The following is a 14757-nucleotide window of genomic DNA, read 5'->3' as shown; positions in this document are numbered from 1 at the left end:
TGATCAAGTATTTGCTTCTTTTTAAATTAGCATCAGTGGATCAAAGCAGATTAATTTTCATGCTCTGCAGCCATGACTCACCCCGTATCTCCTGTCTATGAGGTTGATGGTGAGAACCTCAAAGTCAGACTTCTTCTTGCTGGCGTCCCTTCGCTCCACAATATAGTTGGTGATCTCACTGCCTCCGTTGTCCTCCGGGGCATCCCAGGTGAGGTAGCACGAGTCTGCCTTGATGTCTGAGACAACGATGTTCCTCGGAGGAAGAGGGCGGTCTGAAAACACAGGGTCGGGTTACTGTTGTGCTAAATATGCAGAGATGATAAGAACTTCTAAACGTGTAAAAGCTTGTTTTATGGAGATTTTCCTACCGAGGATCTCGACTCCGATGACATGCTGAGCTTTGCCGTAGCAGTTTTCAGCCACCAGCTTGTAGTTGCCCTTGTCCTGCCTGACAGTTTCTGGGATGGCAATTTTAGTCTTCATAGTTGTCCGGTCCACCTGATGACGCAAATTTATTTATTTATAAAGCACAATATCAGACACAAGGCAGTAGCTTCAATGTTCTTCACAAACACTGCAACTTTAAAAGGAATTCGAAACACACTTTAAAAGATCAAATAAATATACAACCCTGATTCCAAAGAAGCAGGTATGCTGTGTGAAACATCAATAAAAAAGAATGTTATAACTTGCTAATCCTCTCTGACATAAGACATGTTTCAGCTTATCGGCTTCATGGATTTTTGTAAATATCTGCTTATTCTGAATTTCATGCAGCAACATGTTTCGAACATGGGTATGAAAGGGGCATCCTGGAAAGGCTCAGTCATTCAGTCACAAGCGAGGATGGAGCAATGTTCACCACTTTGTGAACACAGGATTGTATAAAGGAGATTAATACATGGACTCAGGAACACTTCAGAAAACTGTTGTCAGTAAACACAGTTGGACTGTGAATGACTGATACTGGTTTTATTTGTTGTACAAAGAGTCCAGACTTTGTTGGAATAAAGGTTTTAATGTCAAAGAGCTCATTCTCAAACATAACTCATACAGAGTGAGTGAAATCCAGGAACACTCACCTCCTCAATCTCCATTGTCATCTTCTCTTCATCAGGTTTCTCGATCACCACATCGTCCTTCATCCATTGGAGTGTTGGCAGAGGAAGTCCCTTCACTTCCGCTGGGATGTCGATGGCGGAGCCTTTCTTCACAATGATGGCGTTTCTCTTGAAGAACTTCAGGATGGTAATAACTGGAGCAACTGTGGACAAACATTTGTCATTTTTTTTTTTTTGTTGGTTGGCTGTTGTGTGTTTCAATCTAAACTTTTAATATTGAGCCTTTCCCAAAATCAAGTTTCTCTTTATCATTAAGATTTCAAAAGTGAGTTTTGTACTTTCATCATCCTGGATCTTGGCGTTGATAGGCTTGGATGGATCTCCGTCCCCAACCTCGTTCACAGCTTTGACGCGGAACTGGTACTCCTGGTTCTCTGACAGGTTCTCAATGGTCCCGCAACACTCTGTGAAGATCTTCCGGTTTGCCACATCAAACTCATTGCTGTCGGACCTCATCTTCTCAACATAATAGCCTCTGATGGGGCTGCCACCATCGGTGCGAGGTGGCTGCCAAGCCAGGGTGATAGTGGTCTTGCTTCTGTCAGTGTAGTGCAGCTTTTCGGGAGCAGATGGAGTACCTGGAACATTATGGAGGAGTGACAATTGACAAATGTTTCAAGAGGCCACTTGCAGTCATCGATCTTCAAAGCTATTTCTTTGCTATATTTTGTCAGAAAAATGTCATCTGATGTACAAAGTCAGTCAAATTTTGGTGGATTTACCTTTGGGATCCTCGGCCAGGATGGGTCCCAGGTCAGCTGGAGCTCCGTCACCGTACTTGTTCCTAGCAATGACCCTGAAGTCATACTCCTCGCCAGCCAGCAGGCCCTGAATGTCGCACTTGCAGGACGCTGTCTCGATGGGCTGGCGGAAGAGTTTCATCTTGGCGTCCTTCCTCAGCACCTCGTAGCCAATGATGTCACTGCCTCCGTTGTCCACGGGGTCAGACCAGGTGAGGGTGATGTTCTTCTTCGTCACCATGACTGTCTTCAGGTCTACCACTGGTCCGGGGACGTCTATGGAAACACAGGCCAGTAAAAATGTCAGATATGGGATCTCAGACATTTATTCTATTAATGGTACCTTGGATAATCTTAGAATGTAAAAGTTTGTATAAATTCAGTACTCTAAAAATATGAATGGAACGTTTTCAGAAAACGGAGTGAACCCCAACTGCTTAAGAGGTTGTATGTATGGGATCCACTAGACTTTTCCTGTGAAGCGTTGATGCTATTGTGTATTCATTCAACACTGACCCATAACATCCACTCTGGTCTCGGCGGTCTTGGTGCCGCTGCTGTTGGTGCCAGAGATCTGGTACTTCCCGTGATCTGCCCTCACTGCCTTCTTGATAAACAGAGTGCTGTTCTTGCCCTCCGTCTCCACAATCATCCGCTCCTTGTCAATTTCGACTTCGTCTTTAGTCCATTTGACTTCGGGCTGGGGTCGGCCAGTTACTACAGCAGGAAGCTTCAGTGACTCGCCGGCCTTGATGATCACACCATTCTTCACGGAGGCGTCAAAGTCCACAGCGGGAGTTTCTGAAGGACATGGACAGTGAGACAAGTCAGCCTCAGTGGATGAAATGTATGAAATTAAGAACATGTTTCTTATGGTCGTAGCACTTCCTGCAGCTGCTTCACAGTAAAAGCAACAAATGATTCTCCTGAGTGGACAGATATTACTATGAAGCAGCAGCACAGAAAGTGGAAATTTAATTTTTTTTGAGGCAGTTATAAAGCAACTGAACATTTATGTTTTCTTAATGCCAAAAGGTAAATTAGCACGTTGTTGTTCCTTGTCCAATAATAAAGCTGTCCATACCTTCAGGCTCTTTGACGGTGACAGGTTCAGTCACACCGGGAGCTCCAGGACCAGCGTCATTGATGGCGATGACACGGATGTAATAATCTGCTCCCTCAGTCAGACCGGTCACAGTGTACGTCAGCTCTTTACACCTGTACTCTGTGCTGCGAGTCCAGTCCTTCTCTCCAGCCAGAACCTGTGATCAGAAAACAAGAGGATTGGACATTAACATCACAGATTCAGGTCAAGGACTTGGAAAGAAAAGACGTTTTACCTGCAGATATATCAGTTATGTAAATTTGAGTCCTTGAATTTGGTCAGGTTACTGTATTAATTTACCGTACCTTCTCGAGATGGTATCCCAGGATGTCTCCTCCGCCATTGAACAGAGGGGGCTTCCAGGCCACGATGACAAAGTCCTTACCAGTGTCGACGATCCAGGGGGTGGGAGGGCCAGGAGGCACTAAGTGGGGGGGTGACAATGACAGTTAATTTTTCTGTGGAAATTATCAGACATAGATCAACAGGACAATGTTTGATTGACTTGTTCATGTACTACACTTCCTCTATGAATACATCTTTGGTGTTCAGCTTCCCTTGAGGCAGGTTTAAAGTTATTTAAGTACATTATACGACCAACTTCAGCTCACTGAGTGAACTGAAAATAAATGAAAGCAACAGCTGCCGGGAAGGACTGAAATCAAACTCTGGCAGTTTGGAATGTGGTTTACAGGAGTAGCTATGCAAAAATAATGGTTTGGTCTTTAGAGTTGTGATTACATTGTGGCAGTTTATATTTCTATTTAACAATTATTAATTAATAATCTGTACTTATTAAATATTTAAGGCACCATTTCATTAAAATTTGGGTGATAACGCATTTGACACCTGCATTCCAGCATTTTGGATAATCATTGATCTGATGTTAGGAAGCCTTACAATGACAGATCAAAGACAATGACATCCATTCTCTCTATTTTCAGTCAGAAGCAATGATGAATCAGCTGGAACCCAAACCAATGGGTTCCTGCAAAGAAGGCAATCAAACTAGAATAAATGCCATTTTTATAATCACAGAGATCTGACATAAGAGGGAAGCAAATTACAAGTCAAGTTCGGCGCTTGCCCCCAACTTTATGTCGACCTCTGATGGGACTAAAAACTTACGGATGGCATCCATGGCAACGATGCGGTCGGTGGGCTCGCTGAAGGGCCCAGGGCCGGCCAGGTTCTCTGCACACACTCTGAAGATGTAGGTGAGTCCCTCCATCAGACCAGAGACCTTCACCTCCAGAGAGTTGAGGAGGGCACGGTTGACTCGGGTCCAGTGTTTGCTGTTCACCTCCTTTCTCTCGATCCAGTAGCCCAGGATTGGGCTGCCATTATCCTTCGGCTCATGCCAGGAGATGTGGGCGCTGCTCGCCGTCACCTCATGGACTCTGGGGGTGTTGGGAGCGTCTGGAGGATCTGGGGTTTGGGGGGTGAGGAAAAGGGAGGAAGATATGGGTCTCAATGTGTCATTCTTGATATACCCACCAGGTGCTGCCGAAGTCAATAATTAATTTGGGAATTATTTATCACGTAAAACAATTAGTAACAAACAAAAAAAAATGTTTGAATAATTTGAAGTGTTTTGTATTTGGAGAAAATATTTTTGCTGATGAAAAGAAACAGTTTCATTTACAAAATTTACAAATTATTTAATACATAATAACTAGAACTCATTTGATTTATGATCATAGTATTTCTCTTAATCTCTTAATTCATGAGATATCTGGTGACAAAAAAAGACAGATTTTTATAATTTTTTTTCATATAATATTTTGGGAGATTTTATTATTGAATGAACTATTAGTAATTAAAATAAGTTATTATGATGTATAATTTTAAGTAGAATAATTTATTTGAAGAATTTCTTCAAACGATAGTAGATGAATGATATAAGTTACATTAAGAAGTTTACAAATTCTTTTAAGTTTAGTGTGTTTAAGAAAATACATTTTTTTTTTTTTATTTATGTACTGGGCCATTAAAAAATTGGTAAATTAACAGTAAGTATAAAGTAAATATATTAAGCATAATTTAATGAATTGGGTTTATGACATTGAATTTGTGGGGTGATAAAGAAATATATTTGATAACACAATGAACAAATATTTTAAGCAGAATTTATTCATTAATTAAAAATTATTCAAGTAAAATTGAAAATTGGCGATTTGTGGTGAGTAAGAAGTATGTGCATAAAAAAATAAGAAATGTGTGCATATTTCTTCCATTATTTCTTATGGATTCTTTTCATGGGATTATTATTAAAAAATTATTATTAAAATCTACAAAAACTACAAAAATATACACATTCAGTTTTCATTTATTCTAAAGTATATTTTCTGTTCTTTACTCACCAAACTGGTTTTTGGCGACCAGTGGGTCAGAAATACAAGGCCGCCCGCAGCCGAACTTGTTCTCAGCAGTGACTCTGAAGATGTACTCCTTCCCTTCGATGAGTTTGGTGACGGGGAAGCTGGTGCCCTTCAGGGTTGATGTGATGGTGATCCAGCCGATCTCATCGTTCTTGTTGTCCTTCTTCTCCAGGATGTAGTTCAGGATCTCGCTGCCACCATCGTCCTCGGGAGGCTCCCAGTTACAGATGACCGAGGTGTTCCTGATCTCATCGAAAGTGAAGTTGATTGGCGCACCGGGTTTGTCTGTGGCAGAGCAGAGTCAAAGTTGAATCTCAGGAGGATTAAAGTTTATAAAGTTACATTTTTTAAAAATATTTATGTTTAACTGATGACCAATTTCAATCATAACTCAACTGGTTAAAACATGCTGAGGACTATGAGGAGCCCCCCTGAGGAGCAGGTTCAGGTATCAGCAGAGAAACTCATAAAAAATAAACTTCTGTCTTACCAAGGACATTGACAACACAGGAGGCGGTGGCAACACCATGAGTATTCTCCACCTGGATGGTGAAGTTTCCATGGTCGGCTCTGACAGCATCACGGATCATCACCGTGGACTGACCCTTCTTGGTCTGATCCAGACCCAGACGCTCACGCAGGGGAGTCACAAACTCCTCCTCTGGTTCTGGAACCTTGAAGGCAACAAATTAGCAATTAATTCCTCAAAGAATTTACGGAAATACATTGAAACGGTCAGGACTCTTTGAGCTCTCTAAGGACACAAACCTTGGCCTTGGTCTTTTTCTTCTTGACCACAGGGACAACCTTTTTGGTTGGCTCTTTGGTGACATCTTCGTTGTTCCTCAGCCAGGTTACCTTAGGATACGGGGAGCCGGAGATGAAGGCCTCAATTCTGATCTCCTCGCCCTTCTTAATGCACACACCAGACTGCACACGTGCATGTAGGGTGACCGTTGGTTTTTCTGAAAATGGAAGATGTGTTATGGAATTTAGGCAGGTCTAATGCTTTCCCCTGGTAAATAAATTATCTGAAAATGTTCATAATCTTCATACCCATGGGGTCTGCAGCCTTGATGGGCTGTGTGCTGCGGGATGGCTCACTGACTCCGGCAGCATTCTCGGCTCGAACCCTGAACTGGTACTCCATGTCCTCCTTCAGGCCCGTTACCACATAGGAGAAACCAGGGACGAGGCTCGGGGTGACTCTCTCATAGCGGTCACCGTCCTTTTCAATCTTCTCTAAGATGTAACCCTGGATGGGACAGCCACCATCGTTGTCTGGAGCCTTCCAGGTGACGGTGATGGACTTGGATGTTGGATCGTGAGCCTCCACCTGGATTGGTGGGTCTGGTTTCTCTGTAGAGTTATTGTTATGTTAATAACAGACAGTAAATGTCTGAACGGTATTCAAAGCCAAGACCACTGGGTTTAACATTACCCTAGAGTATATGTACCATGCTTAATCTTTTTATTGACAGGTTGAGGAGGTACACTCATTTTGCTTTTCTGGACCTCCTATTGGTTGATCTGAAAATGCTCCAGCAGGCTCACTCACCTGACTCCCAACTGAAAATCATGCTTTCTATTGATTGGACACTTAAGTTGTGGGTAATTTCTAAATCTATTGCCTGTATTAACTCAATTTTACAGACTAAGATTAGAGTCTAGCAGATTTGTGAGGCTTTACCTGAGCTATGTGCTTATGTCAGTATGCTAACATGCTCACAACCGATAAAACAGATAAATCCTTACTGGTGTTATTGGGTAAAAAACATGACTTACGTTTGACTTCCTCTGTGATGACTGGGTTGCGTAGCTCCAGATATTCCCCGGCTCCAACCTTGTTGACAGCCTTCACTCTGAAGTAGTATTCACAGTTGACATAAAGGTCTTTGACAGTGCAGGTCATGATATTCTCTCCTGTCATGACAGGCATGTAGGTCTTCTTGGAGGCCTCACGCCGCTCCAGGGTGTAGCTAACGATCGGGGTGCCACCGTCGTCCTCCGGAGCCTCCCAGCTGATCTTGCAGGAGTTCTTGGTAGCGTCACTGGAGGTTATGTCTTTACACTGACCGGGGAGTCCTGCAGGGTTCAGGTGGGAAGCAAAAATGTGTCAGAGGATGACTGTTGCTTGTTTGCTTACTGTTTCCAGCGAAAGAGTAAAATAGAATATGGCAATTTAATTGAAATTCTTTGTTGGGAAACCAACTTTTGGACTGGTTTATAAAAAGATATTATTACTGGACTGCACAAGGTCAGTGACATATGAATTAAGAACAGTGTTTTATTTCTCACAGCTATATGAAGGACATCCTACCAATGACTTTGACATTGACAGTCCCAGTGGCGGCTCCCAGACTGTTCTCCAGGGTGATGGCATAGGCACCGGCATCAGCACGTGTGCACTTGAGCAGCTCCAGGTGAGCGTTGTTCATCTCTACAGTCATGGAGAGTCGGTCATCAGCCTTACACTCCACTGTGTCCTTCTGCCAAATCATCTTGGGTGTCGGAATAGCCCTGTAGGGGATGTTCAGGTGCAGCTTCTCACCCTCGATCACGACTACGTCCTGTGCCTCCAAATCCAAGGTTGGAGCACCTTGGGACCAGAGGAAAAGATTATTATTTAGGGTAGATTATCAGTGTTTGGTTGCACATCTCTTAAATTCTGTCAGTGCTTACAGTCGGGATCCTTGGTGAAGACTTTGTCAGAGATCTCGGATGGATCGCTCACGCCAACAGAGTTGATGGCACGGACCCTGATGACATACTTTTTCTCTGGTTTGATTCCGTCATCGATCTTGAATGTCAGCTCCTTGATGGGTCTGTTGTTGACCCTCAGCCACTTCAGCTCAGGACGGGCCTCGGCCACCTCCACATGGTAGCCTGTGATCGGACAGCCACCGTCTTTGGCTGGAGGCTTCCAGGTAACGTTGATGTGCTCCCTGCTGGCGTCGGGGATGGTCACTTCCAGAGGAGGAGATGGAGTGCCTGGAGAGAGATGTGTCATTTTACATCTGAAATGGTTTCTTTCTGACTGTATTGCACAGATTTAAAAATTATCTACATTCATAAGCAAAATACCACAAGAACAAATCCATCCAATGATGTCTCTTACTGGTTGGATCTTCGATGGTGAGGATCTCAGTGGGTTCGCTTGGGTCTCCAACTCCAGCCTCATTCTCGGCTCTGACCTGGAACTGCACCTCAGACCCTTCATCCACGTCTATCACCTTGAACTGGGTCTGTTTGTCTGGAGTCTTACAGCACTTCAGCCAGCGAGTTCCCAACTTCTCTTTCTTCTCAATCACATACCTGAGAAGCAAAAGGTGATTGTCTGGTTTTAGAAAACAGCACAGCACTGTCACAGCTGCACTGAAGGTCCTAAATGATATTACTGAGGCTCTGGACAGCAAAAAATATTGTGTTGCTCTGTTTATTGATTTATCAAAGGCTTTTGATACAGTAGACCACAGCCTGCTGATACAAGCCCTACATTACATTGGCTTATCCAAGCATGCAGCAGCCTGGTTTGCCAACTACCTATCAAATAGAACACAATGTGTTCAGGTGGCTGGAACTACCTCTTCTTTTTTGGACATTACCAAAGGGGTGCCCCAAGGTTCAGTTTTAGGACCCCTTTTATTTTCAGTCTACATAAATAATCTTTGTAACAACTTGTCAAACACAAAGTATCATTTCTATGCAGACGACACAATTATGTATTGCTGTTCAACCTCACTCAGTCAGGCTTTTGAGTTTTAAAAAGCTGCTTTTAATGTAATCCAGTCTTGTTTATATGATCTTAAATTGGTTTTAAACACAGATAAAACCAAGCTCATGGTTTTCTCTCATACAAAGGTGCTACCACAGAGTATTACAAATAAAATAACATCCAAAGGAAAACCTATAGAGCAGGTTTTAAATTACAAGTACTTGGGTTTTGTCCTAGATTAGGAGCTCTCGTTTAAAGCACATTTAAATAATCTTGTAAGTAAGCTTCGGGTGAAGCTTGGGTTCTTTTTTAGAAATAGAACCTGTTTCTCTCTCAAGGTCAGAAAGAAATTAGTGACAGCAACCTTCTTACCCATCCTTGACTATGGGGATGTGCTTTATCTAAGTGCATCATCCAAATGTCTCCATTCATTGGACACTGTTTTTCATTCAGCACTCAGATTTGTCACTGGCTGCAGTCGTCTCACCCACCATTGTGAATTGTACTTGAAATCAAACTTGCCTTCCCTGAGTGCTCGCAGGTATGCACACTGGCTGACCCTTATCTATAAGACTCTTTTAGGCTTGATTCCCCCTTATTTGTGCACTTTACTGCAGAAAACAAGCAGTTGCCATGCCTTGCGCTCTTGTACGTCATTAGTTTTTTCTGCTCCTAGGGTACGGACAGAATTTGGAAAAAGAGCTTTTAGCTTTGCTGCCCCCTCTGCGTGGAATACTCTACAGGCCGAACTGAGGCTTTCTGAACTTATTCCACTTGCAGCCTTCTGTTCTATCCTGAGGGATAGACAGCGAGAGACCACTGAACAGTGCTTGTGTTTTAAATGGTAAAATGTTGTTTGTTGTTGTTGTAAAAGCTCCTGCACTTGAAAATACTGCTGCATCTCTAAAATTGTATGTCTTATTTTATACCATCATTTCCTTGTAACTGCTCTTATGACATGTGCTACAGACCTCTTGGCCAGGTCACCCTTGTGAAAGAGATCCTGATCTCAATGGGTTTTTTTTTATCTGGTCTTGTTTAGCTGTATTTGGCATCAAGAACAGCATAAAGGCAGACCTGAGCTATGTTTCTAGAGTTGTTCTCCACCCTCTCTTCTCTGTTAGGGTGGGTCTCATGTCATTTATAATATATCTTGTCTTATAGCAATCTATGCTAGTTTTACAGCAGTTTGTAGCCTTACTTGGTTATGGGTCTTCCACCATTGCTCTTGGGAGCTTCCCATTTCAGCTCCACATGTCTCTTGGTGACCTCGACCACTGTCAGGGCATAAGGAGGTCCAGGAGTTGCTGCAAAGAACATGACAAACATTAAAGTTTATACTAGATTGGTTGTCTGTAGCTTCTTTCCTTTGCAGCCCTATTAATAGTCTTGAAATAAAGAACATATAACACTATTCGTCTAAAGTCCTGATGCTATCCACTAGGCCTTTCTTGTATCAGGACTTAAAAATTGATCTCTGTTTGAAAAGGACTGCTAACCACTGACTACCACAGAACAAACATTATTGTGCTGATACATATTTCACAAATGAAGCTTAAGATGTTCCAGAGGGGGCTGCAAGAGGAAAGTTATGGGGTCATTATAATCTGAAGGGCTCTCATCCTGTTCCTAGAAATCCAGACATTAGTTTTTGAGATATATTGTCACAGATTGAAATGTTTGGCAAAGGCAAATTTTGTCAAAATGGTGGCATTAGAGCTCTCAGCAGCTCACCCAAATCACTGGGAATCATTATATGGGTGCAGGACTATGCACATCAAATCAAAGTTCATCAGTAATTGTTTGGAATTTTTTACAAACATGTTGCAACATTTCTGTTCAAGCTAACCTGACTGAACTCAAGTTTTAACTGAGGAGTGAATTAAAATCCACACTGACTGATATTTTAGAAGACAGATAATGATGATGATGGTGGTGGTAACTGTTAAGAACGTACTGAATGTGTCTTTTGCAAGTACAGCGTCCTCCAGCTCGCAGAATTCACCCATTCCCACGGCATTCTCGGCGGCAACACGGAACACATAGAGCGATCCTTCGTTAAGAGGAGAAACTGTGTACTTCAGCTCTTTGACAGTGGTGTCCACGGCCTGCCAGGTCTTCCGCCTCACGTCCCTCTTCTCTACTACATAGTTGGTGATGGGCGAGCCTCCATCACTGCTGGGAGCCTGCCACTTCAGATCAGCATTGATCTTGGTGATGTTGGTCACCTCTAGCCACTGAGGTGCAGATGGAGGGTCTGTTGAATGGAAAACAGAAAAAAGTGAATGAAAGGCAGAAATTGATTTCTTGAAACTCAAACATCACAAAGTGGATGAAGGGGAGTGGTTGCCTTTCCCTTTGTTTCAGAGAGGTTTATATACTGGTCATGTTGCAAGACTGTTACATTTTTCTTCTGGTTTTTCAGTGTTGCTTATAAAGTTGAGATACAGTATACGTTTTAGAGGAAGGAGGTATTTTTAATAAAAAAAAAAAATATTGAAACGCTCTTTGGATAAACTTTAAAAACACTGCTGTCAGGGCAAAATAAAGCCTTCAACTTTACATTTTGACAACTTTAACTTAAGCTAACTTAATTAGCTACTAATATATCAGAATGTTTGCAAGTTGGCCCACTGGATAAACTCAAGGACACATGGTTATCATCAGAAAACAGGAGTTTTTCAAAGACTACAATCCTTTCAGAAACAACCTGCTGTGCTGCCCACCCTCCAACTGCCCCAAAGTTGGACTTACAAAGTCTCTCCTTGCAGACCACAGGGTCGCTGGGCTCGCTGGGTTCACTCTCGCCAGCTTTGTTGACGGCCTTGACCCGGAATGAGTACTCCTGCTTCTCCATCAAACCCTGCAGCTGGTGCTCAGTCTGAGGAATGTCCTCTGCAATGCGGATCCACTCCTCGCTTCCAGTCTTCTGGAACTCAATGATGTAGCCTTCAATCTTTGCCCCGCCATCGTGCTCTGGTCTGGTCCATGCCAGCAGAGCTGAGGTCTTGGCAATGTCCCTGATGACAGGTTTACCAGGAGCCCATGGAGGATCTGAAGAAGAGTGTGGTTATCTAATCATCATCCGGTGACTCTCTGCATTACTCTTATTCGTGATCGAATTACTCTTAATGACAACAACAACAATAAGATTAACCAATAAATTATTGTCAAACACCTTTCACACAACAAATGTAACTCAAAGCGCTTTACAACAAAGAAAACACATGTCACATAGAAAGACATAATTAACCTAAAAACAGCAATAGAAAATTAATGTAAAATAGGATGAAGAATAAAACCCAATGAACAATAGCAGTAAAATAAAGTTTCAGGCCTGCATCAGGAAGTCATCACTAGTTAAAGGCTACAGTTTTTAGCTTTCTTTTAAAATTATGCACCCAGCTGCTTCCCTGATATTTGTAGGTAGTTTGTCCAGAGCTTTGGGGTGTAATGGACAAGGCTACATCCCTTTCAGTTCCATGTGGTTTCTTTTAAAGCCTGACTGAAATTCCTCCAGAACGTTATTTTCTTTAAGAAAGGACTGAAACTCTCTTTCCCAGTATATTGCTGATGAAATAATTGAGCTTAATTTGCCACTGAAGAACAATCCAAGGTTTTCACAGGTTGATGTAGCTGTTATGGTATATAAGTAATGAAACCGTAATCTTGATAAGACAGTACATAAAACTATAGAACCCATTGTTACACCAGTTTTTGACTGAACCTCAGTAGAGTAAGAGCACTGATCGACATGTGACATACCGATGGGATCTTTGATGAGGACAGGATCAGTCTCTGCACTCGGTTTTCCAGGTCCAGCCAGATTCTCGGCCAGAACACGGAAGCTGTACTTCTTCTTGGTGGGGAGTCCCTTCACCCTGCACCCACATGGAAACAAGTTTAGAAAATATATCATCCATTATGGGCGGCACGGTGGCGCAGCAGGTAGTGCGCGTGCCTCACAGCAAGGAGGTTGCTGGTTCGAACCCTGGGTCGGGCAGGGAGAAGTTTGCATGTTCTTCCCGTGCATGCGTGGGTTCTCTCCGGGCACTCCGGCTTCCTCCCGCAGACCAAAAACATGCTCGTTAGGTTAAGGTTTGTCTGTCTGTGTGTCTGTGTATGTAGCCCTGCGATCGGCTGGCGACCGGTTCAGGGTGTACCCTGCCTCTCGCCCATTGCTAGCTGGGATAGGGTCCAGCCCCCCGCAACCACGAAATGGGATGCGCAGGTAAAGAAGATGAATGAATGAATCATCCATTATTTTTTATATATTTAATTTACACATAAATATCTTGCACCACGTTGGCTGATGAACTGTCATTCTAATTCCTGTTACTTGACACCTGTAATTATTTACCTGAAGGTTGTGTCCTTAATGGGCAGTTTGTTGCATCTGATCCACTTGTCGCTCTCTGGATCGAACTTCTCAACCCAGTATCCAGTGATGGGACTGCCACCGTCCTCATCTGGCTCGAACCAGGTCAGAGTGACAGCGTCCTTGGCAACGTCAGAAGGAGTGACTCTGGTTGGAGGACCAGGAGGATCTGAAACAGATTGAAAATTTTGTGATCAGTCATTGGGTATTTATATGTTACCAAGCCTTCAAAAGGCACCATTAATGATAGTTAGACAAGTGTAAAAAACACATACCAAAGGAATACTTTGCAATGATTGGTGTGTGCTCTGCGGGCTCGCCAATGCCATACTGGTTCTCAGCGCTGACCCTGAAGATGTACTCCTTCATAGCTGTGAGCTTGCAAGCCTTGAAAGTGGTGTGTTTCACTGTGGCTGACAGCTTCACCCACTCCTCTTTGTCAGTCTGCCGACTCTCCACAATGTAGTTGGTGATTGCCGAGCCGCCGTCATCCCTGGGAGGGTTCCATGCCAGGCAGCACGACTCATTGGTGATCTCAGAGATGTCGAAGGCAGCTGGAGGGCCGGGTTTATCTAAAGAGGAGGAGATAAAAAATGAAAATGATGGCTCTCAGTTTCAGGAGCAGACCATTTTGAGACATTTCAACAACCTCAAGCTCGACAAACTGAATTTGTTATTGATAAGATTGAACAAGTCTATATACAGTAATAGTGTGTCCAGTCTTTATTTTCTATATCTATTTCTATTTATTTTATGTATATGTCTTCTGCTCTATTACATTACAGCATCTGTACCAAGAATGTTGACATCAATGGTGGCGGTGGCGCGTCCACAGGCGTTGACTGCCTCGATGATGTAGGTGGCGGTGTCTCCTCTCGTAGTGTTGGCAATGGACAGCTTGGAGTGTCCTGGCTGGGTGTCAATGGAAATGCGGTCATCTGCCCGCAAGACCAAGTCAGCCTTTGTCCATTTCACCCGGGGATCTGGCTTTCCTTTGACATCAGCGGGAAGCTCGATCTTGGTACCCGCCCTGGCGGTCAGACCAGCCAGCAGCTTCACATCTAGTTGGATCTCTGGAGGCTCTGTTGGAATTTATTAAAGAATAGTTGAGGGAGAAAAAACACGAGGGAAGGATTTGCTTAGACTCCACATCCTGTGCGGAAAAGTACTGTAAGTAAATAATTCCCATCACTCTTTCTCTAAATCCCAACACTCTTACTCCTGATTCCAATAACTCCTGCTGCCGATGCCATTACTTGTACTCCCAATCCAATAACTGCTACTTCTGATCCATTCTGATTTCACTTCTGCACAACT

At 43.2% G+C, this 14757-nt stretch overlaps 1 protein-coding gene across 1 annotated transcript in view; it reads right to left on the bottom strand.

Moving 5' to 3' along the window:
* The window catches only part of LOC143330076 (titin-like), a 182704-nt gene that overhangs the window by 74038 nt on the left and 93909 nt on the right, over positions 1–14757 (bottom strand). Inside the window, exons 106-129 of the mRNA XM_076746252.1 lie at positions 14235–14522; positions 13716–14012; positions 13423–13609; positions 12828–12943; positions 11817–12116; positions 11020–11319; positions 10264–10369; positions 8466–8662; positions 8030–8338; positions 7668–7946; positions 7133–7432; positions 6404–6706; positions 6116–6312; positions 5838–6021; positions 5330–5632; positions 4095–4394; positions 3272–3390; positions 2946–3123; positions 2378–2662; positions 1844–2137; positions 1400–1699; positions 1083–1264; positions 369–498; positions 82–272 (exon numbers count right to left, since the gene is read on the bottom strand). Coding sequence (XP_076602367.1) covers positions 82–272; positions 369–498; positions 1083–1264; positions 1400–1699; positions 1844–2137; positions 2378–2662; positions 2946–3123; positions 3272–3390; positions 4095–4394; positions 5330–5632; positions 5838–6021; positions 6116–6312; positions 6404–6706; positions 7133–7432; positions 7668–7946; positions 8030–8338; positions 8466–8662; positions 10264–10369; positions 11020–11319; positions 11817–12116; positions 12828–12943; positions 13423–13609; positions 13716–14012; positions 14235–14522 — 5645 coding nt within the window. The remainder of the gene's footprint in view (positions 1–81; positions 273–368; positions 499–1082; positions 1265–1399; positions 1700–1843; positions 2138–2377; positions 2663–2945; positions 3124–3271; positions 3391–4094; positions 4395–5329; positions 5633–5837; positions 6022–6115; positions 6313–6403; positions 6707–7132; positions 7433–7667; positions 7947–8029; positions 8339–8465; positions 8663–10263; positions 10370–11019; positions 11320–11816; positions 12117–12827; positions 12944–13422; positions 13610–13715; positions 14013–14234; positions 14523–14757) is intronic.

Source organism: Chaetodon auriga, chromosome 13 (genome assembly GCF_051107435.1).
Source record: "Chaetodon auriga isolate fChaAug3 chromosome 13, fChaAug3.hap1, whole genome shotgun sequence".
NCBI classification, from domain to species: Eukaryota; Metazoa; Chordata; class Actinopteri; order Chaetodontiformes; family Chaetodontidae; genus Chaetodon; species Chaetodon auriga.
This window is presented reverse-complemented; position numbering and strand designations above follow the sequence as displayed.